We start from the raw sequence: 26525 nt of genomic DNA, 5'->3' as shown, positions 1-26525 counted from the left end.
CTGAGAAAAGCTATTAAACACTGAGAGAGACAAACGACAGGTGAAGGTGCAAAGACCGGCGGAGACAAAGTGGCAGAGGAGGGCTATTTAAAGAAACAGGAAACACACTATAATTAGAAACACCTGGGGAAGGGGCGGAGCAACAAATGAGAAACAGGTGGGGAGCACAGGTCACGTGGGGAAGACACACAGACAGGAGACGAGACCAGGATGTGACAAAATAACACAATTTATTGAAGATATTCAGTGCCAGTCAGTGTAGATTAAACTACAGAAAAAAAATAAGAAATACGTTTTTAATTCATAAACAAACCAAAATATGTTTATATTTTGTTTTGTTTTATATTAGATGCTTAGATGACAGATTTGCTTTTTGGCTGGATTTTCTCAGTCAGCTTTATGAGGTAGAGTCACCTGGAATGATCAGCTTTCAGTTAACAGCTGTGCTGAACTTGTCAAGAATTAATTACTTGAATGTTTTGCCTCTTAATGTGTTTGAGAGCATCAGTTGTAAAGTAGTGAAGAGGTAGAGTAATAGGTATACAGTGAATAGTCATATATGAGTAATGTTCTAATCCATATTATGGCAAAAACTACTCAACTAAGTAAAAGTAAAAAATTACCTTACGAAAGTAAATCCAAAATCAATCAATCCGAAACATTTCAAGAACTTTGAAAGTGTCCTCAAGTGCAGTAACTGGCTCTCATCAAGATCATCTCAGGAAAGGAAGAAAGGAAGAGTTACCTCTGTTGCACATTATAACCCCTTATTTTTCTATCAGTTTTAGTTTTAAGGGACTAAAGACACATGCAGCATGTTCAGCAATTAATATTTTGACATTTACTAATTATATATCATATTAAAGAGTAATTAAAACAAGTTTACAAAATCAAAATGCATAGAAGAGAACAAGGTCAGCCTGAATAATTCTAAATATTTGCTGCACTAGGTCAACCATGTCCAATTTTTGCTAAAACTGTCCACCCTGTCATTCCAGCTAACATTTTTTGGTTAGTAGACCATTTTCTGAATATTAGAGTTAACATTCTTGGATTATTCAGTCTGTCAAGCTGTCAAGAATGTTTATTTATTTATTTATTTATTTATTTTTTAAACGTTCTGATAACGTCGCTGCAACGTCACTTGTGTCAGTGTTTAAATGTTTAGTTTTGGGAATGTTACTTTTAACATAACGTTAGTATTTATCTAGCTGGAAATGTTATGTGAGAAACTTTCTAATAACATTGTGATGCAAACCATTATTATTATGTCCTGGAACAGTGTTTCTGTAATTGTACAGAAAAATTATAAACTTTCTTATACTTTTCCCTATTAGCTGGAGTTGTCCACACTGTCGGGCAGCTTGCCATCAGGGGCGGATCTAGCCATTTTGGGGCCCTAGGCAAAATATAAACAAGGGGCCCTCATTCTTAAAACACACACATAAACCAAATAACTAGAGCTGGAACGATCGATCGGCAGTGTATCGGTATCGGCCGATTTTCTTCTGATTTTAGCCGATCTGATTCAGGAGTTTAGGGTTAAGCAGTAAGGCAGTGCTGTGTGTGGATAAAACTGGTGAGACCGGTGAACCTGCTCGCTTACAGGAAGCTGCAGTTCCTCATCCAACCACTAGCTGCAGCAGCACAAGCCCCGCTGTCTTTACTCAGTCAGAGCTACAGCCACGGGCTACAGAGACAGCTCAACCAGTCTGGAGCGTTTTTTAGTTCATCTGTGTAGGAAATAAAGGTTTTAACCCCACTAAACGGATAATACAGCTCTCTACAGTTCATCTTTCAGCCCAAGCAGCTAACAGCAGCAGTTTAGAGCAGCCGTCACAGAGTCACTGCTCGGATTACATTAAAAACAGGTCAGTTAGCGCGCTGCTAACCTCATGATGTTTATAACTACGGAGTTTAGTGGGAAGCCAGGTAAGACTGTTGAAGGCTACTGAAGACTATTAAAGGCTATTGGAGGTTATTGAAAGGGTATTGGGGGCAGAAATCAGTAAAGGCTGGTTAGATAAGTGTTTCACATCCTCGTCCTTTGCTGCCGTGAAACTGTGAATAGCGCTGTCACAGTGATATTTATTAACGTCATTAAAACAGATTTTGTCAGGTATTGTCTTATAAATATTTACACATAACTTATATCTCTTCTAAAAAGCGTTTATTTTGGTCAGTAACACTCTTGTGTGTATTTACTAGCAGCGTAAATTACCAGTGTTTGCCTAGGCGTGGATGTAATTAGGGGAATCTGTACCAGGTTTGTCTGGTACCTGTGTGGCATTAATGTGGCATTTGGCCCCGCCCAATATCGGTATTGGCGATCGGCCGATCGTGGTGAAAGACGGCCACCAAAAACACTGATCGGTCCAGGAGGTGTAAAAAAGGAGGTCAATTTTGGCAGTGCATCTGCGATTCTTTTGCTCTCTGCCCGTTTCTTTCGTTTAGCAGAACCACTTTCATAACTCCGCTTCATTTTCATTGTAACAGCTCTCACTGTAGTCGCATACAGTTCCCGCTGTTTTGGTTTGAAGTCACGTCGTGTTGCACATTGCTACGTCATCATATTATGGACTAGTTCAATGCAAGCAACGGAGGGGGGTATGTGTGTTTGGACAATTAGTATTTAGACATTAATTCGGTATTCTACTGATATTTCTGTTTTTTTTTATAGAAATATTTTTTTTCTTTACTTTACATAAGTAACAAATTAACATTGTTTTTGGTGTATTTACTGTAGCTGGGATGGTCAGATTTGGGGGCCCCTATGGGGGACAGATTTGGTCGAGGCCCTAGGCAAATGCCTAGGTTTGCCTAATTAAAGAACGGCCTCTGCTTGCCATAACAGGGCAAATGCATGCATGGCAAGTGAAAATAAACTGTGATTAAGCTGTAAAATCTGATTTCTCTGTTTATATCAGATAAAAATCAAAAGATTTAAACATCTTAAGTCATTTTTTATAAGCTAGGAGGGCCAAAAGGTGTAGTACTCTGATATATTCTGTGATGACTCAGGTGAGATGAATGGCAATCCATGTGGTGCATCACAAACAAATCCGTCTAAGAACGCTGCAATGGAAAATGCATCTACAATCTGACCTAAGACCTAAGTACATACAGTATATTCCCCTTCACCAGATGCCTTGGTACATCATAAAATGCTGACCTGTTCATAATGTCTTTGCAGGAACGTGAACTAATCCAAGCTCCTTACAGTGAAAGGGATTATAAGGAGTGTAAAACAGCGGGCGGGAGAGCGAGTCTGGAGAGCACACGGGGGTGAGTGCTTTCAGGGATGAGTAAACACAAATAGCCTGGCCAATGACTGCAAGGCTTGGGAGAAACCTAAGGTAAGCTGTACAAGTTCGGGCTGTTCTGCTCGAGACAAATCTACCAAAACGAACCAGGAGCATAGCAGCTTATGCACTCTGCAGGGACCAAAGCATAGTGTGATCTGTAGTGTGCATTGCATTATTAATAGTATCCATTTGAACAGATAAATTATAAGCATCACATTTTTACACAGCTGCAAAATCAAATTTCAGGAGCTCCGGATCCAAGCGAAAGTCCAGAAGAAGCCAACTGAGGGAGCGGGGGACCAGCAGAAGGTTCAGGCAAAGAATCCAGGGGACCATGAGGATGGCAAGACGAGCCAGCACAGGGACGGTTCCCTCATTTCTACAGCAGTTGGTCAGGGAGACTGAAAAGATGGTGACTTTCTTCTTTAAGGGAGGCCAGAGGGAAAAGAGGGACGGTGAGGACTCTGAATCCGAGGATGAAAGCGATGATGTAGAGGAGATCATCAGCCCATACCTGGAGAGGCCTGTCCTGCAGAAAGGGACGGCAGAGGGGGACTCGAAGTACGGTGTAAGCTACGCCATGGCCAGCATGCAGGGCTGGCGTGCCCAGATGGAGGACACACATACCTGCATGCCTGAGATGTCTGAGGGGCACCCAGACTGGAGCTACTTTGCAGTGTTTGATGGACATGCAGGAACCACCGTGGCTCAGTACTGCTCCACACATCTGCTGGATCATATACTGGCTACAGGTATGTACTGTTTTATGTTTATGGGTGCATCTTTCACAAACAGTTGTATGTAGTAAAATGATTGAAATGTTTATGACCATTTTGTAGCCTACGATTTATAGGTTTTTGTATAAACTTCTACTTCTGCTCCACAGATACAAGGGCAGGCTTTCAAAAACATATTTATTGTCATTTTTGTCATTTTTATATCCATTCATCATTACTCCCATTTTCAATCATTTTTACACATGCCGAAGCCAAAGGGCCGCTTTCTGTGCTCCAACAGCCACCAAATGCCCTTATCGCCGCTGTCCTATGAAAAATACTTTAAATAATTTTAATTGACTACATAATTTGAACAGACCAAGTGTCCCTTACACTGTGCTAATTATTTACATTGACTTCCATTGAAAGTTTACAAAGTTTTTTCTCTCTCCTGTGAAGCTGCTGTTTTGGAGATGAGTGTTTTTGATTGGACAGCGACATTATATACTTTATCAGGGCATGGAATTGAGCTGTAGTTCACAGCTAAACTGTTCCACATTTCTCATTTTTTTGTCCTTTGTTTATTGCATTCATTCACATTTATCTTCATTAAGGCTTAATTCCTACACTTTTATTTGCCCCAGTGCAACTTATCTGCGTGTACTCCTAATTCACAGCTATACTGACCCTCTCTCTTATTGGTTTGTTAGTTTTTATCCCATGTTTCTCACACTTTTCCTAGTTTTTAACTGTTCTCTAGCCTCTGGTCATTTTTTGTGCTATGGGGTTTGATTGAAATTATCCAGAAACTAAGAATTTAACATCAAACAGGGATGCGATTCTCACACACTCTATTTGCATTTCCTGCTCAAACACATCTAATACAACTCACCTGGTAATTGGCAACTGTAGCATGTCTCTTACAGCAAAGCAACCAGCAAACTCTGCCCCCTCCATTGCCCACCCATGACCTTGGAACTAAGGATCCAGACTATTGTCCAAGACTAATCAATTTGAGTCCCTGAGTTAATCTCAAACACACCAAATAAGCCAATGCTAATCAACTGATGACTTGAATGAGGTTTGGTTGAGCAGAAAAGCTGCACTAGGATTGGAATTGATAATCCTTACTCCGTTCCTGTCCAAAAAGGAATCACCTTATACCCTGTTGGTGCAACGCCCTTGGTATTTGTGCCAAGAGAACCACAACAATTCAGTGGAAGGGCAAAAATAACCTAAAGGACAGGTCAATGACACTTAATGTTTTTTTTTCCCATGGAGCACGATGCATATATTTGACATTGCAACATAGGGTATGGATATGAGGAATGCAGAAGCTTTATCTGTGTTCAAGACACACATTTTGAGGCTATATATGTGTGTTCATTGAATTGGGCAAAATTAAAGTAACACTCTTCTGCGATTTGATCTTTTAACTCTTTTCAACAGTTAAAACTGAACTTGTTAGGACATGTTAGGTAGACCTTAACTTTTTGGTGTGTTTCAGCTGTTTATTTTTTTCTAATACACTGCAAAAAAGTAAAACTAACCAAACAAGTGAAATTATCTAATTTCAATGCAATGAACAATTTTTTATTATTATTTTGTTTATTTTAGGAACAGCAACCTTAAATGATCTCACTTAATAAGCAAAAAAGTCATCTGTCAAGTTATCATGATTCTTGTGTCCAAATTTAAGCCAATAAATCTGTATTTTTTGCTTGATTTAAGTCTTATTTCACTCATTTTGTCTTTAAGAATTGCTTTTGCTTAATACAAACATACTGCCTCAATTCACATACAGCTTTAGAAAAAAATAAGAGACCACTTAAAAATAATGAGTTACTTTGATTTTACCAAATTGAAAATATAATCAAGAGGAAGATGGATGATCATAAGCCAACAAACCAAGCTCTACTGTTTGAATTTTTGCACCAGGAGTAGCATAAAGTTATCCTAAAGCAGTGTGTAAGACCGGTGGAGAAGAACATGCCAAGATTCATGAAAACTGTGCTTAATAACCAGGGATTTTCCACCAAATATTGATTTCTGAACTCTTAAAACTTTATGAATATGAAATTGTTTTCTTTGTATTATTTGAGGTCTGAAAGCTCTGCATCTTTTTTGTTATTTCAGCCATTTCTCATTAATGACTATATATATTTTATTAATTTGGGAGAAATGTTGTCTGTAGTTTATAGTATAAAACAACAATGTTAATTTCACCCAAACATATACCTATAAATATCAAAATCAGAGAAACTGATTCAGAAAATGAAGTGGTCTCTTATTTTTGCCAGTCGATTTTTTGCAGTGTATTTAGTCCCACTATAGGATGAATTCTATCCAAACAAGTAGGTGCAAATTGTTGATTCAAATTGCAACCAAGCACTGAAGGTGAATCAACACCATTTGCAAGTTTCTTGCAAATAAACTCTGAAATACTACATCATGCAACTCCAGATATTTGCTGGAATGTAGACTCCATTTTTCCAAAAATGCCTCTGTGACATTTCGTATAATTCTGACAAGCATCTGTCTTCTTCACCAGGGGCCATAACTGCAGAAGAGAATATGGAGCAGGTGAAGGAAGGCATCCGGGATGGCTTCTTGGCTATTGACCGCCACATGCACAACCTGTCCCAGAGCGAAGGCTGGGATCGAAGTGGCTCCACGGCGGCTTCCGTCATTATCTCCCCGAACAACATCTACTTCATCAACTGTGGCGACTCCCGGACCTTCCTGTGCCGCGACAGCCAGGTGGTCTTCCACACAGAGGACCACAAGCCCTGCAACCCTCGGGAGAAGGAGCGCATCCAGAACGCGGGAGGGTCGGTCACGCTGCAGCGGGTCAATGGCTCCCTGGCTGTGTCCCGAGCCCTTGGGGACTTCGCCTTCAAGGAGGTGGAGTGGAGGACGCAGACGGAGCAGCTGGTGTCTCCGGAGCCGGAGGTGTACGAGCTGGAGCGTTCCCCGCAGGACGAGTTCCTGGTGGTGGCCTGCGATGGGGTTTGGGATGCTATCAGTAATGAAGAGCTGTGTGCGTTTGTGCGGAACCGTCTGCAGGTCTGTGATGATCTGAGGGATGTCTGCACTCAGGTCATAGACCTCTGCCTCTATAAGGTTAGTGTTCCTGCAGCAGCAACAGCAGCAGCATGGGCTTTCAGTCTTGGGCCATAGATTAGAGTAGGCCCACATGCACTACATGGACAAAAGTATTGGAACTCCTGCTCGTTCATTAATTTCTAAAGAATTCAAGGGTACTAAATAAGTTTTTTCTTGCTTTTGTTGGTGTAAAAACTGTCCGGGAAACCCTTCTACTAGAGTTTAGATCATTACTGCAAGGAATTAGTGCATTCAGCAACCAGAATATCAGTAAAGGCAGGATGTTAGAGGTTAACTAATCAACTAATCCTAAAAGTATTGATTCTAGTACCATCATTCCAGAGAACACAGCTTTACTGCTGTACAGTTTGATTGCTGGGGGGCTTTATTTACCCCTCTAGTCAATGCCTGACATTAGACATGGGGCCAATAGTGTGAGGGTGCCAATGGGAGTTTTTAGTTTGAATCTGACAAACACAGATTATGTTTACTAATTCATTGTTTCAAATCATGTGGATACACACTACCATTCATAACGTTGTATGAATAGTATATGTTGTTTATCACATTTGATTCAGAATACAAATAAACATGCTTCTTTATGCAACTCCAAAGGATTTAAATAATAAAGAAAATAATCAAAATACAGAAATAAAGCTAAAAGGAAAACAATATACAGTTAGTTCTGTATTTATTAAAATTGCCACGTGTTTCAGAATAGTAATCTGTAATCTAGACAGAATAGAGAATGATTTTAAAGCTGATGTATGAAGTTTTTGGATTTAGTGCCCTCTCTAGTGAGAATGGGTAACTGCACCGAGCATGCGGAAGAATCATTTTAAACTGGGCGGGTTTGATGCGGTCTCCTTTCAGAGGGGATGATTTTGATTCCAGGTTATGTTCAGTCACCCCAGTTTTTAGAAGGAATATATTTTATATAAAAATATATATTTTATATTAGGCTTAGCATGGGTGGTCGTTCCAGCTCACTGGTACCATTAAACACAATATTTTGTCCCTTCTCCCCTCAGAAATGGTTCTGCTTATAGTTTAGAAACAAAATAATTTAAAGACTGGCACTTTAAATTGCATTACGTTGTACTTAAATGTTACAGCAACTAATTAAAGCTTACATAATTACATTAAACTGATTACACAATCAGTTATACAATCATTAAATTATTTAGCGACAATCAGTTCAATGTTGTAAACTATTTAGTGCTAAATTGTTTAATACGTGTTGTGCAACCTAACTAAAAGTATCTTTTGATGTGTTCTCTTAATTGATAGCAAATCTAAAATTTCTAAATTCCCTTAGTATTATGCATTGTTTTCTTGTTGTTCATATGAATGCCACTACCCTCACTGTTTATTAACTGAATAAAGGTCTATCTAGTCAAAATATGCCCAATAGGAAAAAGAAAAAATATATATATATACATATATAGAAATTCAAAATTCATAATTATAATATGTGTAATTTATTTGTTTATTTATTTATTTATTAGTCTAGATAGAGGCTCTCGTGTTTTGGCATGATACACAGCATTATATCGTATATAATATTACATAACAGCTCTTACTCATATGCTGACATAAGGAAGATTAGATGAGAACCTGCGACCTGCAGCGTGACCTGTTCCTGAAGCAGGTCCTCCAGTCCTGTAAATAGCAGGATTAAGTGATAGAGAGGGAGGAGTGTGTGAGAGAGATGGGATTTAGATAGAGGAGTCTGGGATTGTAAAGCCTGAGGGAATTCTGTAGCTTACATTTCTCAGCTTCGGCTAATCCTCTGTTAACACTTGTATAACATATGAATCATTTCCCCTCACGTTTAATTAATATGCTCGTTGTAATGTTGTACTATTTAATGAAAACACATCACATTCATAATTAATTCGTAATTTATTATCTACATAGAATATATAAATTTGAGATGCACCGAAACAAAACAAAGTGAAACATTTGGCCAAAGGTTGAATATATTAATTTTGTCACTCTTTCCATATTAATTAATTAACAGTAACTTATTTAATTCAGCATACATAAACAGGCTTCCACATTACAGCGTAACACTGTGAGACTAGATCTCCAATGCAGTAACAATTAAATGACATATAAAGAAACAAAAGTGCAAGGACACTAAACAAGACACAAGATAAAAAGCAAGACAATAAAAACTATAAAAAACATTAAATCTTAGTTGTTAAGGTGGAAATTAAATACGCTAAAAGTATGTTTGTCATGAATTTTAAAGACGCAGAAATTATACACCAACAATGAATAAATATTTAATATATAACACTAAACATTTTTACTTCCCAGCGTTTATGCAGATATAGCAACAAAGCACAAAATCGTTCTCTATTAATTATTTGGTATTGTCACTGCTTTTTTTTTAGATTGCAGGATTTTTTTTATTGATTTACTCAAGACCTGGTTACATCAGAATATACAGGGGTGTCCAAACTTTTTTTGTTGGGGGCCAGAAGGAGAAATATATTTGAAGTCACGGGCCAAAGACTCTGTAATAAAACAAATAATGAAATATACCACTTTAAATAATACATTTTCCTGATTACTTTAATTTACACACCATTTTACTTTACTTACTAACTTTATCATTGACAGTGTTGTCTAAACTAAGATTTTTCAAATTGATGTTTAATTTCATGATGTCTCTTAATATTAAACTCCTTAATTACGGCAACTTTTAGACTCATTTGCCCCTTTTTGCGCTAAAACTGCGCACCCTCTCCTCTCCGACTCTTTTAAACTTGAAAATCTCACATTATAAAAACCTGCTTAACAGCGGGCCAACTTTCATTCTATTTCTAAAATACCTCGCGGGCCGCTCCAAAAAAGTAAACGGGCTGCAAATGGCCCACGGGCCGTAGTTTGGACACCCCTGAGAATATAGATATTACTTTGAAAATATTATATCATTTTACTTTTATAATATAAAATAAATACATAACATGATCAATACCTGGTCATTCAAATTCCATAGGAGCTTATTGCTCATGGCAATGGCAGACCACTGTTGTCATAAACCTAATCTTTACTAATAACTTGCAGGGAAGCCTGGACAACATGAGCATCATCATCATCTGCTTCAGTGGCGCCCCCCAGGTCACTCCTGAGGCACTGCAACAAGAGGCGGACCTCGAACGTCGTCTAGATCTCAAAGTAGATGGTAAGTTTCTCATTCAAGATGCTGCAAAATCACATTTAATAGATCATATATCAGAATCTCAAAGCTTAAATGTATGTTTAAATATGGGTGTAATATATGCATAGGTGGAAAAAGTACTGAACAATTGTAATGACGTAAAAGTACCTTTACTTTGTTAAAATTCTACTCAAGTAAAAGTAAAAATACCCATCTATAAAGCTACTCGAGTAAAAGTAAAAAAGTACTCAATTTAAAAATTACTTTAAGTAAAAGTTACATAGTTACTTTTAATAATTTGATGTCAAAAAGTTACTTTACTCTTAAAAAGTTATGGTCTTATAAATGGTGATTATAAACTGTATATGTATTTTTATAGTTTTACAGTTCATTATTATTTTTTAGCTTGCCATTGCTAAGCTTTAACTGCTATTTACATGTTTGGTTTTTTTACATTTAAGCAGATTGTTTAATGTTTCCAATAAAATCTCAAGGAATTATCATGAAAAACATGAAAACATAAAAAAATGCGCAGTGCCGTAAAGAAGCACATATCGATGGGTAGCATAACTCGACAGAACACCGGTTCCCCTGAGCACAGCTGATTCTCTTCTGCTAACCGTAATAAACACTGCTGGGAAAAGTTCAGCTGCATAGAGAACAAAACTCTATTTCTTTTTTTTTTCAGACAATAAGTTTTTTTCTCCAGCATTTAATTATTTACTCAGTAACGGGGAGTTTTCCAATGTTGTGAAGTAAATTACTTGTGTCAAAATGTACTTGAGTAAAAGTTTATTTAAAATATTTTAAAAACTACTTAAAATTTACAAATTACTCATAAAATCTACTGAATTACAGTAATTTGAGTAAATGTAATTCATTATTTTCCACCTCTGAATATATGTTTTGTAATAAATGGGTGCGTGTGAATTTTGTAACGTTTATTCTATTCTAAATGTCTCCTCATTACCCTGTAAACAGAAATCATTCAGGTGATCAGGTCTAAGGGTGAGGATCCTGATCTGCTGTATGTGATGAAGTTTCTGGCCTCAGAGAATGTCCCTGGACTTCCACCAGGGGGAGGCGTCACAAGCAAGTGAGTGACAGGAATGTTTCTGTTCACTGCTTGATATTGTTCAACATAATCTAGAGGAAAAAATCATTTCTAATCATGTTTTTTCTGTGTTTTAAAGGAGAGACTGCGTAATTGCTGCGTATCAGAAGTATGCAGCAGCCTGCAGAACTGTTGAGCCCATGGTATGTGTTCACTTGTATTTCAAACAAAACCTCAGCATAAGTGATAATCCTGTGTGGTTGAAAATAAAATAATTTGGTGCAGAGAAAGATATTTCATTCTTATTAATAAGTCTACACAGATCCCTGGATTTATATTTAATTAATATGTTAATCTGAAATATGTAAACGTAAATCTAAACATAGTTCCTTTAAAGGATGTACATGTACCTCTTCACCATAAATGCATACAGAATTTATGTGTTAGATCTTTGTGTGTGATAAAGCTTATAGAGACATTAAAGATGGTGATTTGACTTCTCTAGAAGGAAGGACAGTTAAAAATATAAAAAAAGAATGAAAGGAAATTCCCAAAAAATAATTTTAAAAAATCTAAAAGATCTTGACACTGATTAATTTCATATACAGTACCAGACAAAAGTTCAATGTTTTTTTTTTCCATTATTTCATTATTACACGTATGGAACGATTTAGTAAACGAAAAGTGTTAAACAAACCTGAATATGTTGTATATATTAGCCACTTCAAAGTATCACCTTTTGCTGAGATGACAGCTTTCACATCTTGACATTTTCTTTTAGTGAACAGCTGTGCCTCGACAAGAGTTTTTATGTAATTTAATGAATTTGTTGTCCTCTTGAGAGCACCAGTTGAGTAATGTTCTTATCCATATTATGACAAGAACTACTGAACTAAGTAAAGAAAAGAAATAACTTTAAGAAATGAAAGTCAGGCATTGCAAAAAAAAATCCAGAATTCTTTTGAAAGTCACACACACAACCATCAAAAAACTTTATGATGAAACTGGCTCTTATCAGGACAGGAAGACCAAGAGTCTCCTCTGTTGCATAAGATACATTCATTAGAGTTAGTGTTCCTTCATAGTCTGGATGACTTCAGAATTACAAAGTAGGGAAAAAAGAATGTCAGCAATAATTACACTGAATGTCAAAACCCATGGCATATCAGTATGTACAAAGTGACATGTATACCAGGAATACATCATAGAAGGCATTACCTCCCCTAGTAGACAGCACAGTGAGTGGTAATGATCGTGACAGGCAGCATCTGGCTAGAATTGTCCATGCAAACAAGTGCAGACAAGTGACTGTGGGGCATGGCAAAAAGTAGGAGTAGAACTAGAATTTCACTTTCATTTGACTGTGTGTGTTTCAGGATATTGGTGGCTCAGAGGATTCCAACTGAAAGAGTACCACCAGAAAACGGTACTGAACCCGGACTGGACTGAAGATAAGGGACAGCGAGTGCCTGACAAGAGCTGCCATCTGCAGTTAACTGCTCTTTTTTACTGTAATAATGTAAACAATAGAAAGGTAGGTGGAGTTAAAGACATCATGGGAACATAGTCTCTGTCAAGTCCAAAAAAAGAGACTCTAAAGGACTGTGAAATGAAAATAATGATAAAAAATATATTTATTTTGTTTTGTTTGTCATAAAATGGCAAATTTTCTGTGGGTGATTTTGTTTTTGTATATTTTTAACTGCAATAATATTAATTTCATACAATGCCTATTAAATGATCATAAATTATTGACGAATATACTTGTAGCTGGCATTTTATAAAAAGGAAGCTGCTATCAGCAGTTTATGCATCAAGGGTAGGGGGATCATTTGTTGTATTTGACTCTTTTTGAAAGAGCTGCCTTGCTGAGGATCTAACAGGTAGTTATTTCAGAGGCCTGCTGCTACTGAAGTGTCAGTTATGGTAGAGAATCTGCAGTTAAAAGAAAAGAGAAACAGAAAGCATAGATGATGTGTTTTGGGGACTGGGGACTGCTCTAAAGTGTGTTCTCATAGAACATGTGCCTGCCAATCAAACATGACCTCAGTTAAGAGGCTAAATACAACAAAAAATGCTGCCCAGTTTCTTGATTTATTCATCTTAAAAGCTGTACCTCCAATCAGTATGTTTATAGGCATTTTGTTACTCCAGAGCCATTAAACCTGAGCGCAGAGAAAATATTTCTAAACAAAGTAGAACAAAATCTCTTTATGTACAAATACTTTCTATGTCTATGTACTTTGTTATGTATGTCAACTTTTGCTAATGCATATTAAGCTTGTAGTGTATTGAACGATTGACAAAAAGCAAAAATGTATTGTTAATAAAATAACTTTTTTCTGTGGTGAAACGCTCATGCTTTCATAGATTTTGTTTTATTAAATGATAGAAACTTATAGGCCATCCACCCATTCATTTATAGTCTCAAGCTAATGCTGCTAATGTTGTTTTATACTATAAACTACTGACATGTCTACAAAATAAAATAAAAAAATTGTCATGTAGAGCATTTCTTTACAGACGGTGGTAAAAGAAACAATAAATAAATAATGCAAAAAAAAACAACAATACTGGTTCGGAAATCAATATTTCGTAGAAGAACCCTGATTTTTATTCACTGCTTTCATGCACCTTGGCATGTTCTCCTCCACCAGTTTTTTACACTGCTTTTGGGTGACCTTATTCCGTTTCTGCTGCAAACATTCAAGCGGTGTGACCTAGTTGAATGGCTTTTGGCCATCCGTCTTCCTCTTGATTACATTGCAGAGGTTTTCAATGGGGTTCAAGTCTGAATATTGATCTCTAATTTTTTGAACTTTTGTAATTCATTCAGCAACCGCAGGATGACATCAAGTGACCTACAAAAATAATGGCAAATGGCAGCTAGGGTGAAGTGCACAGAAATATCAATTTAAAACCGGATTGTAGAGACAGGGCTTAAGTCATATAAAAAAGCTCTTTATTAATAAGAAGCAAAGAAGAGCCAGTCTGAAGTTTGCGAACGACCATTAGGATTGGAGCGTAGAAGACTGGAATAAGATAACCTTCCCTAATTAGTCCACTTTTCAAACAACAATGAACTTGTAGGCCAACCACCCCTAAATTTAGTCACATTAAGGCTGCTATAATGCTCTTAGAACAATAGTTTAATCACTATCCCAGAGTTCAGGCCTCAACATCATTGAATGTTACCTGTTGCGAATTTAAGAAACTAGCCTTCAGGTACTATGTGAAGGTATAGCTTTGAAAGTAAAGATAGGACTACTATACAATAAATACAGGCCTTGAAGACTGCTAGAAGGCCAGTACGCCGAGCTTCAGTTTGTAGTATGAGCAGAATGTGTTACTGAAGTGTAGAATGTTCTACCACCTCTGTACTAATTACTCTGTCAAGTCTTTGGGGGCCCTTTTCTTCATTTTTATTAAATGTAGGTAGAAAACAAAAACACACACAGCCACACTGAACACACAGTGACATCTGGTTCAGAAGAAGCATCAACCAACAGGACACTGCTCTCACAGAGACTTTCTACTAAAAGAGGTAATCTTTATTTTATGATTATTTAGATAAAGCATCACATGATATTATCTATCAATGGACTATGATCCTGTTTAGTGTTTAAAATACATACAGAATATTCAGTAGAATTTATGTGAATATGTACTAATATATTAAATTATAATACAACAAGAACAGTTATTTAGTTATATAAGTTATATAAGAATATTTTATTTATACTTTGTATTCACTTGATTGGATGTTTTCTTATAAATAAAGCATCTGGCATTGTATTAAAATTCTTTAAAAATGCATTTTTATTTAAATACTATAAATAAACATTCACTATTTTACATTTATGCTGCAATGTAGCCACCAACAATTGTGAGATCCTTATACTTCAAATAATAAGTTAATAAGAATAATACTACCAACACTAATGTTTAAACATATCTTGTTTTCAAGTTTACTATTTTAAGCAATACATCTATAATTGTATTTGCTTACTTTTGAGGTAAAACTTTATTTTTTATTGTTTTAAATATTGAACATTGTTTGAGAAATATTTTGTATAGAACATGTTCTTATTCATTTTCAACACTGGAAAACGTTGGATTTTTTAAATGTTTACTGTCACTAAAAAACATTCTGAAAAAAACTGTGAATCAATTGGTGTGATTTCCCTATCCAAAAAAAAATAAATTTTGAAACATTTTTTTTATTGAGTCATCATGAAATTTACATAAGAACACTGCTGTTGTAAACAGAATTCAGTTGATTACTGTTCCTCAGTACAGGTGCTGATCAACGAATTAGAATTATTTGAAATAGTGCAATCATGAAATTCTTTGAATGCATTTTTTGTGCAGAAAGCAAATCAGGTGTTCACCGCACCTGTCCTACTCGTTAGACTAATCACAGAACTCGTTACCTGGAAAAAAATTTGCTCAGCTGAGCTTTCCAAAAGGCCCATTTAGGCCATTTAACTGTGACACTGTTGTTTTATTGAATTAGAATAAAGGAGAAACCGTTTCATTGAATTAGAATAATTTTTATTATAATTACAATCATCACTTTCTCGGTATTTTGTGGCTGCCCCCTTGGCTTGTATGACTGCCTTAAGTCTCCGCGGCATCGATTTGACCAGCTTGTCGCAAGTTTCCCAGGCAGTGGCGATGTTCTGCTTCAGTTGGTCCAGCGTAGTAGGCTGTCTGTCGCGAATTTTCCGCTTGACGATGGCCCAAAGGTTTTCAATGACATTGAGGTCAGGCGAGTTGGCCGGCCATGCCAAAACTTCAAGCTGTTTTTTAGTGAACCAATCTTTGGTCGACTTTGCCGCATGAGCCGGTGCAAGATCCTGTTGAAATATGAAGTCTTCTTCGCCGAACTGTTCCTCAACAGTCGGAATCAGGAACGTTTCCAGAACATCTTGATATACGGCAGCATTGACAGTCTTCTTGAGGAAGCAGAGTTTCCCTACACCTCGAGCGGACATGCATCCCCAGACCATAACGCTCTGGGGAAACTTGACGGATCTTTTCACGCACTCGTGGTTGTAGGTTTCGCCACCACGACGCCAGACACGAGGACCTCAGTCACCGAAGGAGATGCAGAAGCGTGATTCGTCACTGAAGACCACTTTCTGCCAGTCTTCAGCAGTCCACTCGCCGTGTTCTTTGGCCCACTTCAGCCGTTTCTCCATTTGTTTCTTGTTCAGCATCGGTTTTACTGCTGGAACGCGAGATTTGAAGCCGAGTTCGCGCAGACGACGGTAAGTGGTTGATCTGGAGACGTCAGCGCCGGTCTGCTTGTTCCACAAGTCGGTGAGCTCGGAAGTGGACTTGAACCGGTTGCTGACTGCGATCTTTCTCAGCTGCTTGTTGTCGCGAACAGAAGTTTTTCGGACGCCGGAACAGTTGGTGCGCTTGCTGCAGTTTTTCTTGAGAGCTTTGCAGACGGAAGACTGGCTGATGCCGAGCTGCTCAGCAATTTTAGTTTGGGTCAAGCCTTGTTGGCGAAGGGCTTGAATTTGAGCCACTATTCCGGTTGAGAGGTCGCGCTGCTTACCCATGATTGAGTTTACAACTTAGAAATTCTACTCAACCCTGACTTTATACTGCACAGTGAACACTCTTCACAGAAAACAAAAATTCGAGCATTTATTCTAATTCAATGAAACGGTTTCTCCATTATTCTAATTCAATAAAACAACAGTGTCACAGTTAAATGGCCTAAATGGGCCTTTTGGAAAGCTCAGCTGAGCAATTTTTTTCCAGGTAACGAGTTCTGTGATTAGTCTAACGAGTAGGACAGGTGCGGTGAACACCTGATTTGCTTTCTGCACAAAAATGCATTCAAAGAATTTCATGATTGCACTATTTCAAATTATTCTAATTCGTTGACCAGCACCTGTAATTTGTTTTAGGTCATTCTTTAGTTTATTACATTTTTAAAAAAATCTTTTATTTAACATATATTTAGTTTACTGCATCCTAATTCTCCTAATAGGAATGGAACATGCCATAATATTACTACTACTACTGCTACTACTACTACATTTTATGCCTGGACAAGTAGAATTTACTTAAATTATTTGAGGAAACAATTTACTTAAGGTTTATGGTAATGCAATACAACTTAAATAATTTCAGTATAATGTAAATAAATGATTAGATAAAATGTAGACTAACATTGTACTAAGAAGAAGAAGATTTCCATTTAAAATTGCTCATTATCTGTCTGCATGTTTCTGTATGTTAGTGAGTCAAAATGCCTCTGAAGGTGGAGGGAGACCCAGGCTACGGCAGTATGGTGGGTCCGGGGCTGTCAGGCAGTCTGGGGGGTTCAGAGACCCTTCCTCTGCTCATCCCATCTGACCTTGAACCAGATCTGAAAGCCTGGAAGCCCATGACCCGAGAACAGCTGGAGGCCGCTGCTGGAGGTCCAGGCTGGAAGAGGTTCCGCTCTCGGCTGGTGCTGCTGTTCTGGGTGGCATGGCTGGCCATGCTGGGGGCTGCGATTGTGGTGATCGTTCAGAGCCCTCGGCCTGTGGCCACTCCACTGCACTGGTGGCAGAATAAGCTCTTCTACCGGCTGCAGCCAGTCCTGTTCCTGGACGTAAATAACACTGAGTCCAGTGCTATAAGCAGTGAGTAGCTACTGGCCTGAATACATTATGGCATGAAGCAATCAGAACAGAACAGCTACTTCATTAGTTTTGCTTATAGTATGGCAATTATAATAGCTTATAAAATCAACATTTTGTAGTTTGTGGGGTTTTAACCTTTAAACTCAAAACTAACTGACAGAATTTATTTTAAGCTTAAATTACTAAAATATTACTTTTTTTTTTTTGCTTTGTTTCTTCCCCTCAGTTTGTTTTACAGTTTATTCTCAGGTGCAGGTTTAGTACTTTTTAATTCACTTTTACAGGATCTCTAGTACTTTATACATCTCTACTTATAATCTCCTATCTCTTGACAAGTGGACAGTCAGACAGTCACACGACTCTAGTTAACAAAACACATGCACACCCAAATTGTGTCCAAATTTCAAAGTTTACATAAAACAAATCTAAATTGTTATAGCTATGGATTAGAGCTGTATAGCTGCTCTTCTGCTATAGCATTTGAACAGTGTGGCCTTACTACCTGAATGTAAGGAGATCTTTGCTTTTTTTTCTTTGCTTCCTTCTGTTACCTTTCTTTTGTGTGGCTTTTAAGATATCTTAACCTACTTTTGTGAGACTTATGCTTTCTTTTAAGATCTCTTCTTTTTGCTTTTCTTTGAGATCTTTATTTTTTGTGACTTTCTTTTAATATTTCATACTTTGCTTCTGCCTTTATGTGATAATGGTTATTTAGCCTGTTAAAAGCACACAGTCATACATTGTGTGATTTAGGTGTTATAAAGTGGCACCCATTTGGTGGAATGGCCCGTATAATAAATCTTACATCCTCTAAAGAAACTTCCCTCAGCAGTTTCTGACTGAACATAACCTGGAATTGTATTCCTCCGCTCTGAAAATTGACCGTATCACACCCGCCCCGTTTAAAATTATTCTTCCGCATGATCGGTGCAATTACCTATTCTCACCATAGAGGGCCCTAAATCGTCCAAAAAAATCCCTTAATTCAATTAAAAGAATATTTAAATACACCTTGGGGATCAGCAGAGTTAACAGTAATGCACAGGAGTATAAACGTTTCACAATTGTTTATTGAATAAAAAATAAATAATCTTGGTATCAGTTCAAAGAGGGGGATAAAATAAAAGTCTACCAAACGTTCTTGGTCGGCTTCATTACTGAAAAACAGAAAAAAAAAACAGTCACTGATTTAAATGATTGGAATTTAGCTGAAAATTAAACCAGTCCCAATAAATGTACAAATGCAATAAACAACGCCACAGCAAGAAGAGTCTTTCACGTTCTCACACCCGCCAGCAGGTCCACGTGGTTTCCCAGCCCGCTGCGCTATATACAGTCTATGGCTGCGACAGACACAGGGGACACGCTCGCATAAACAGAAAGCAGCCCCCTTCCCACAGTCCGTACAGCCTCACCGATCCACCTTCCCGATCACTGATTCAACCAGCAGCCGACTCGACTCCCAGTTCAGTCAGCGCCTCGCGCCGCTCCTCCACTAGCGTGTGTTTGTGAGCCCCGAGCAGCGTCCGCGTGCGGCGTCCCTTAATCAACACGTCCCCTCTCTTTATGGGCTGTTTCGATCCTATTAAATAGTTCCGCTCAAACGCCACAAGTCACAGCTGTCCCACATTTCTGTTCCAGTAATTGAGCCTCTTTACTGCTGCAGCCCAACAAAATATAAGTCCCCTTAAATGGAAGTCACCTTTATAATTAACAAACATTATTTAGTTTGTCACCCGTGACATTCATTTCATGAATTTCATGTGATGTTTTTAAATCATTAAAAATAATAATTTACAAGTTATTATTGCCTAACAAGCCTTATAATAATAAAAAAAAAACAATTATATTAGTGGTGAAATGTTACATTTCACATAATAGTAATAATTGTCTATTACTCTTATTCAGAGGTATCTGACAGGCTCCTCTATCTCCAGTCTCTTGGAGTTGGGGTGATGATTCTGGAGGGCATGTTCATGAACAAATCCTCCCCAACCAACCTGACTGAGAATAACCAGCAGCTCGGCACCTTACCCCAGTTCCACCAGCTCATCACGGACAGCAACAGAGCAGGTAGATCTACCTGCCTGAACAGGTTTGATTGGTAAAAGAGAATTTAATCATCACTCTTGGGTGTATAAATACTCTGTTGTTTTGCTGAGTTTCTTTCACTGTAACGTTAATAAGTTTCAGTTGGCTCTGAGATGCAGAAGATGGCGCTGTTGAGCTCTGCACTTGACTGATTTGTATATGACCGTATGGACATTTCAGTAAATAGGCCTGAAGCAGGCATTCTGTCTGTTACTTGTGTAAATTAAAGTTTATTCTATTTTTTTATTTATTATTATCCCATAATACTTTACTGGAAAGGTTTTCTATTGTCACACACTACCTTTCCATTAAATACACTTCAAATATGCATATTGCTGTTTAGAGTGCCCATCATATATTGAATATAATGACAGCAATGTAATTTGATCGAACATTAAGAACAACTTATTGGTAATGTTGAATGCAAATATTTGTGCAGACCTGGACAAATTACTGGTCAAGTAATTGTAGATTTTTTAAATTTTCAACAAAAATATTTATTTAATATCAGAACACAGCTAATGCTTATTTTGTATAATTCAATAAACAAAAACAATATAAAATTTACAATGGTGTTACATTTGGTACATTTTAAACTGTGTGTTATGTTGTATTTTTGTTAAATTCATTATAGAAACTGTGCTTTAAAATGTTAAAATATGTTTTAGAAATGCTGAAATATAGATGATTAAGACTTTTTTTTTGTAGAGCTGGGATATGCAATTATAATGATTTTTTTGTACTCTGCAAGTATGCTGACAATAAATGTTACTTTACCTTACAATATTTGCATTACATACAATATTCTTGATGTAGTGTTGTACTTACAGCATTAAAACAGAACTTGCAGAGTGCAGAGCTGTATTCACTATAATTAACACTTTGTGCGAGGAGTTCTACCCCTATTTCTAACTCTAGTCAACTAGTTCAACTAGTTTTTGCCACTAGCTTTTACATTATGCAGTGTAATATCCAGTGATTCGATATTTAGTGAGCTTCTCTTGTATAATTCAGGTGTGAGAGTGATTCTGGACCTCTGTGATCTCGATCTGTCCAGTGAGCCTCAGTTCAGTAATGAAACCGTTATCCTGGCAGGTGGCTCTGGTTATGTTCAGGTAAACTATGCATTCAATTATACTTATCATGTTTTTTACATGTTGATTTGTGGTTTATATTATTGCACATGCTATTACACATTTTCTATGAATGACCATTGATGTCCAATTTCTCGTGCAGGACTCATTAAGATATTGGCTGGAGAGAGGTGTGTCAGGATTTGAAATCTGCGAAACAGACCACACTTTTTCTGAGAAGGTAGAAGTTCAGGATGCACTGGTGTAGGGATATACTTGCTACTAATAAGAGGGAAGAAATAAAGAAAATTAGCAATGGTAATGGAAAAATTGAATGAAATGTGTTAAATATGTTTAATTCACAGACATTGACAAAGTGGAGAGAACTGGTTAAAGAGTTCAGCACAGACTACAATCAAAGGTACTGTACAACATTTTAGGCCTCAAGTATTGTACTATATTACAGTGAATAATAGACTGAAAGAAATAAAGGAAATACAAAACTTAGAAAAGAACTAAAATAAAAAATAAAAGTTAAAAATAAATATGATTAAGTAAAACAGGTACAGGCTGTCTGAAGGTGGTCAGATAGTTAAAGTTTAAAATGATTTAGTGACACCAGTGAGCTGAATTGTAGGGTTTCCTGTAGAGAATTCCACCTCGCTGGTGCACTGTAACTAAAACCAGATTTTCCCAGTTCAGTAAAAGTTCTTGGAACCTGGCAGCTGATCGAATCACTACAGTGATTCTAGATCTTATTAGAAAGAAATGGATGCCTAGTGCCCCAAACCAAAGATTAAAATGATCATCCACACTGTTATCAGTAACAAGTCCACAAGTCAGTGTCTGTCACTGTCACTGTCTGTAGACTTATGTAAGTAAGTTTGTGTGTGTGTGTGTGTGTGTGTATTATGCTTGTAGGATTGTGATGGTGAAGGAGATAAGTGATTCTTCTCCAGCACTCAACATGTCCAAGCCCACTGTGAACAGCTCTCTGGTGGATCTGGTCTTAAAGTCTCTGCTTCCTCAGTCCTCTTCTCCGTTATCTGCAGCTGAGCTTACAGAAGTTATGGAGACCACACTGAAGACCCTACAGGGAGAATGGCCTAGTTGGACAGTAAGCTGATAAATAAATAAACAAACTAACAAGTAAATAAATAGACCCATACCATTTCCATTTCAATGAGTGTGGTCCTTCCCAATCCAAAAACGCTTAGGGTAAATGTAAGGCTAGTAATTTGGTAAAGCAAACAAAAAAAATCAATAATGTTATGTTAACCATGTCTAAAAGTAGTGTTGACTTCTTTGGGCTTGGATGCATCTGTGACGGACCATATATTGTGGCCAAGTGAATCAGTATTCTAGATCTTTTTAGACTGCCAAACAGTCTTTTAAATGTTGTGTAAAGGAAGGGCAGCATTACAAAGTGATACAGTATAAAAAGTACCAGAGTAGAGGCACTGCACAATATAGACGTACCCTCAACTATAGATACATATGTCTCCCTTATTACAATGAGGCATGAATAAACTACACAATATAATTATTAACAATAACTAAAATTACAATATATTTAATATAAATAATATCGTCAACTATAGATAAAAATATCTCACTATTACAATGTAAGAATGCAAGAATATATACAAAAGAAAATCTATAAATACCTGCAAATATACACGTATCACTGTATGCATTAGAATCGAACCAGACATAAAAAGGCAGTGCAACAATGCAGGAAATAATGTATATTAATAAATTAAATAAAGCTGAGGTGACAAAATATAGTAGCATAAATAGTAATGTTATAGTAGTAATAGTGGTGTTGTTGCTGCAGGTGGATGGACGAGTATCCTGTCAGCTGCAGAAAGTCCTGATGGTCCTGATGATGACCCTGCCGGGAACTCCTGTAATCAGATATGGTGATGAGATCAGCCAGTCTGTGGTAAGCACACAGCTTTAATTAGCTCTTAGTGTGCTATCAGTACATCACTACAAGTAAATTATGATATTATACAGTAAATCAATACAAACTTCGTGTTATTAATGTACTGTTTTTGTGTTTAGAATATATCTGAATATGAGTCGACAAAGGACAGAGAGCATCAAGATCCAGCAGTAAAGGTAAGCAAATATTTAGAATTTACTTTATATAGTGGCTTGAGGGGTTTAGCTGAGCAAAGAAATATTGAACATTGATCAAAATATGAAACTTGACATTGTATGACCTTTTCCTGTGAAATAGGGATGACCTGATCTGTTTTTTTGCCCCAGTTTGATTATGCAAGTTTTAACAGTTGGAACCAACTGATGTCATTCCTATCCGACTGATGGATACTAAAGACAAATCACCTTTTTTTCCTAATAGTTAATGTAATTATAAATTCCGGACTAGTTTATCTGACCAATCAGCTCCAAGTTTCTTTAAAGGAAGATTTTTGCTGACTCTACCCTTTTTTGCCTCAAATTTAAAAAAGCCAAAAAAAATGGGAGTGGTAGTTTGGGCGGGGCATTGGATGCTGTATGGGTTTAGAGGCAGGACAGGAAGTAGAGCTGATTGGCTGAGCTGCAGCAGCAGCAGTGTGCCCCTGAACGCAGTGAGATTCAGTTTGTTGGACGTCAGCAGGTGGGGCGATATTATTGATTGACTGATCTGCATATTGTTATCTGTCTGCGTGCCAAAGTAAATAGACTTATCACCCTCGCGTATAGCACAGTTAAACCAGTGAGGGCGCTGCAGAGGTGGAAATTAGGTTAGCAAATGTTAAAAAATTAAGCAGGACTGGTATGTTTCATTAGTTCAACTAGTTTCATTAGAATTAATTTCATATTAATATTAATGGAAAAATTAGGTTTAGGGTTTAGTGGCTCTTTAAAACACTGCAGTCAAATCACTTTAATTTGTGTGTATGTGTGTTTGTGTAGTAGGATTAGTAGTTGTAGCAGAAACTCTGGAATGATATCTATTGTTTTTTTGTTTTCATATACTTACTGTATGTGAAATAAGTGTTTTATAGTGTGGTGAACGTGCTAAAATAGTTCCACACTGCAGACTGTAAATATATATTCTTCAGCTTACCTTCTGAGAACTCTCCTCAGTGCTGCTGAATGGGCCTTCAGGCCACTAGACGGCAAAATAAACAGCATAATTAAAACAAAGACTTAAATCTAGTTTCCAGTCCTGATCTGAAGACCCCTCCCTTTTTTCTCTGTCTTTGTATCTTTATCAAAATCTGCTGCAGTCGAAGCGCTCCACTTGGCTCTTCCATTCGCTGATCCGCGCTCGTTTCCGTGAAGAAGCTCTTCTGTATGGCACCTTCACCTTTCTCCCATTCAACAGCTCTGCCTACACAAACTCCACAGCCACACCCCCTCTGGCCTTCCTGCGCTCCTGGGGCTGTAGTCATTTTCTGGTGTTGTTTAACCTGGGTTCAGAGACGCACAGTCTGGACCCGGACTGGGCTGGCAGTCTTCCTGAAGAGGGAGTGTACGTGACCAGTACAGGTCTGGACCGTGCTGGTGCTGTATTCCTTCACTCCATAAAGCTCCAGCCACAGGAAGCCATTGTTATTAAACTGTTTGAGGCACGTAGCGAATACTGAGATGATGTGTGATCAAAAATGTATTTAACAAAAGTATTGGGACACCTGCACATTTGTTTGTATTGCTTTTGTGGGAGTAACTGTCTCTACTAGATGTTTGAGCATTTCTGTGAGGATTTGATTTCATACAATGAAAGGAGCTAGTGGCCATTTATGGGTGGACCATTGTAAAAAAAAAAGGGCTTCACTATTTCAGCCCTACTAGAAAATGTCCTAAAGGATGCTCTTCACAATAGAGTAAATGGGATGTGGTGCTGTATGTCCAGTTAGGTGTTACTCTAATAGACGTGTTCAACCAGTGAATGTTATGCAATGCAGGGCTATAAAAGGTGTCTTTACATGTTATTGTTTCAGCAGTTTAGTGTAACCTGTATTTGTCATTTCTAACTGAATTAATACAGTCCTTAACTGGAAAGTCCTATAACTATACTGCTAAAAATGGAACAAATGTGTGAAATAAACTGTTTTAGATAAATTTGCAAATAATGTCACGTAACCATTTTAAACACTTAATTTCTAACCACCTCCTCTAAGCCTGCACCACTTTTATTAATTTTTTTAAAATCTATTTTTATTAATTGTAATTGACTAATTTATTATTTTGTGATCTTTCATTTTCTTTTGGTAAGCATATTTTATTTATTTTATTGTTTTTTTATAATTTAAATGTTCCCTTAGTAATTGTATTTACTCTTAATATTTATTATAATTGTTGTACTGTTTTTTATTCATTTACCCTTTTTTAAATTAATGTTCTGTTTTTATGTATCATTCTTATGATTTAATTCATGGTATTTTAATATCCCTGCTATATTTCTAATTTAAAAATTATTCTCTATGTGTTTGAGTTCTAAATAGTTGACTGAAATGTGATTCAGGTCTTATGCATGTGTCATGTGTTCCAATAAAGTGTTATCAATATACCAAAAATATCTCTTGTTATTATATAAAAAATATAAACTATTTTGTTCGTTAAAAACATCATGAAAAAAATGATAACCTTTGTAATCATGCAGTTATTGTGAATTTAAATAAAATAAATTATGATTCAATTACATGTTTGCTTCTGAACATCACATCTGTCACTTTTGATTCTTAACCACATGATGGCGCTATACTATAACTACTGAACTCAGCCCAGGAATGGCATGTCAAAATGGCAAACTGTGAATTCATCATGTAGCTGTTTTGCAAAACCCTCAGCCATAACCTCAAAAACCAGAACGGAAGAGGAGAATCTGGGATAAACAGGATTCTGTGGTTTGTGGCATGCTCTGTAATTTCACATTGCATCAGGATCATAATTAAGAATGCATCACTTTCTTTTTTCAGGGGATTATTTCAGATGCTGTAGAAACTAGGAAAATGAAAGAATATATTTCTCTCTCACACTCTCTGTTTCATTTTCTCATGTTTCTCTATTTGTACCATTTTAAGGAATGATCAGTTAGGTTTTCTCACACGTCAGACAATGTCTTTCTCTACTGTTATCCAGTGCCTAGACCCAACAAAGTAAAAAAAAACACTAAAATCCCTCTAAAGGACAGAAGAAAATCCTGTAATGAATCCTGTTTAAAAGACATTTGTGAGTGTGAAGGACATTTTAAAGAGGACTGTCACCTAGTGTTGTAGTCAAGATCGCTTGAGACCAAGACCGGGACATGTCAAATCCGAGTCAAGACCAAGACTTTTTAGTAGTCGAGGTCGAGTCAAGACCAGATTAAGATTTAAAAATAAAAACATTAAATTATCTTCTC

The 26525-nt window shown here is 37.1% G+C and overlaps 2 protein-coding genes across 2 annotated transcripts; both read left to right on the top strand.

The window, feature by feature from the left end:
* Positions 1-1361: 1361 nt before the first annotated feature.
* On the top strand, positions 1362-13863 carry ppm1na (protein phosphatase, Mg2+/Mn2+ dependent, 1Na (putative)). Its single transcript, XM_049467364.1, has 6 exons — positions 1362-4057; positions 6573-7144; positions 10205-10322; positions 11280-11394; positions 11492-11555; positions 12729-13863. The coding sequence occupies exons 1-6, from the start codon at positions 3640-3642 to the stop codon at positions 12756-12758; spliced, it is 1317 nt and encodes a 438-aa protein (XP_049323321.1). The 5' UTR covers positions 1362-3639; the 3' UTR covers positions 12759-13863.
* Positions 13864-14807: 944 nt separating this feature from the next.
* si:dkey-202g17.3 (4F2 cell-surface antigen heavy chain) lies at positions 14808-25698 on the top strand. The gene is made up of 10 exons (XM_015608741.3): positions 14808-14896; positions 17615-18002; positions 19911-20075; positions 21108-21208; positions 21330-21407; positions 21532-21587; positions 22088-22283; positions 23004-23111; positions 23234-23290; positions 24409-25698. The coding sequence occupies exons 2-10, from the start codon at positions 17624-17626 to the stop codon at positions 24766-24768; spliced, it is 1500 nt and encodes a 499-aa protein (XP_015464227.3). The 5' UTR covers positions 14808-14896; positions 17615-17623; the 3' UTR covers positions 24769-25698.
* Positions 25699-26525: the final 827 nt, after the last annotated feature.

Source organism: Astyanax mexicanus, chromosome 18, assembly GCF_023375975.1.
Source record: "Astyanax mexicanus isolate ESR-SI-001 chromosome 18, AstMex3_surface, whole genome shotgun sequence".
Lineage (NCBI taxonomy): Eukaryota > Metazoa > Chordata > Actinopteri > Characiformes > Acestrorhamphidae > Astyanax > Astyanax mexicanus.
This window is presented reverse-complemented; position numbering and strand designations above follow the sequence as displayed.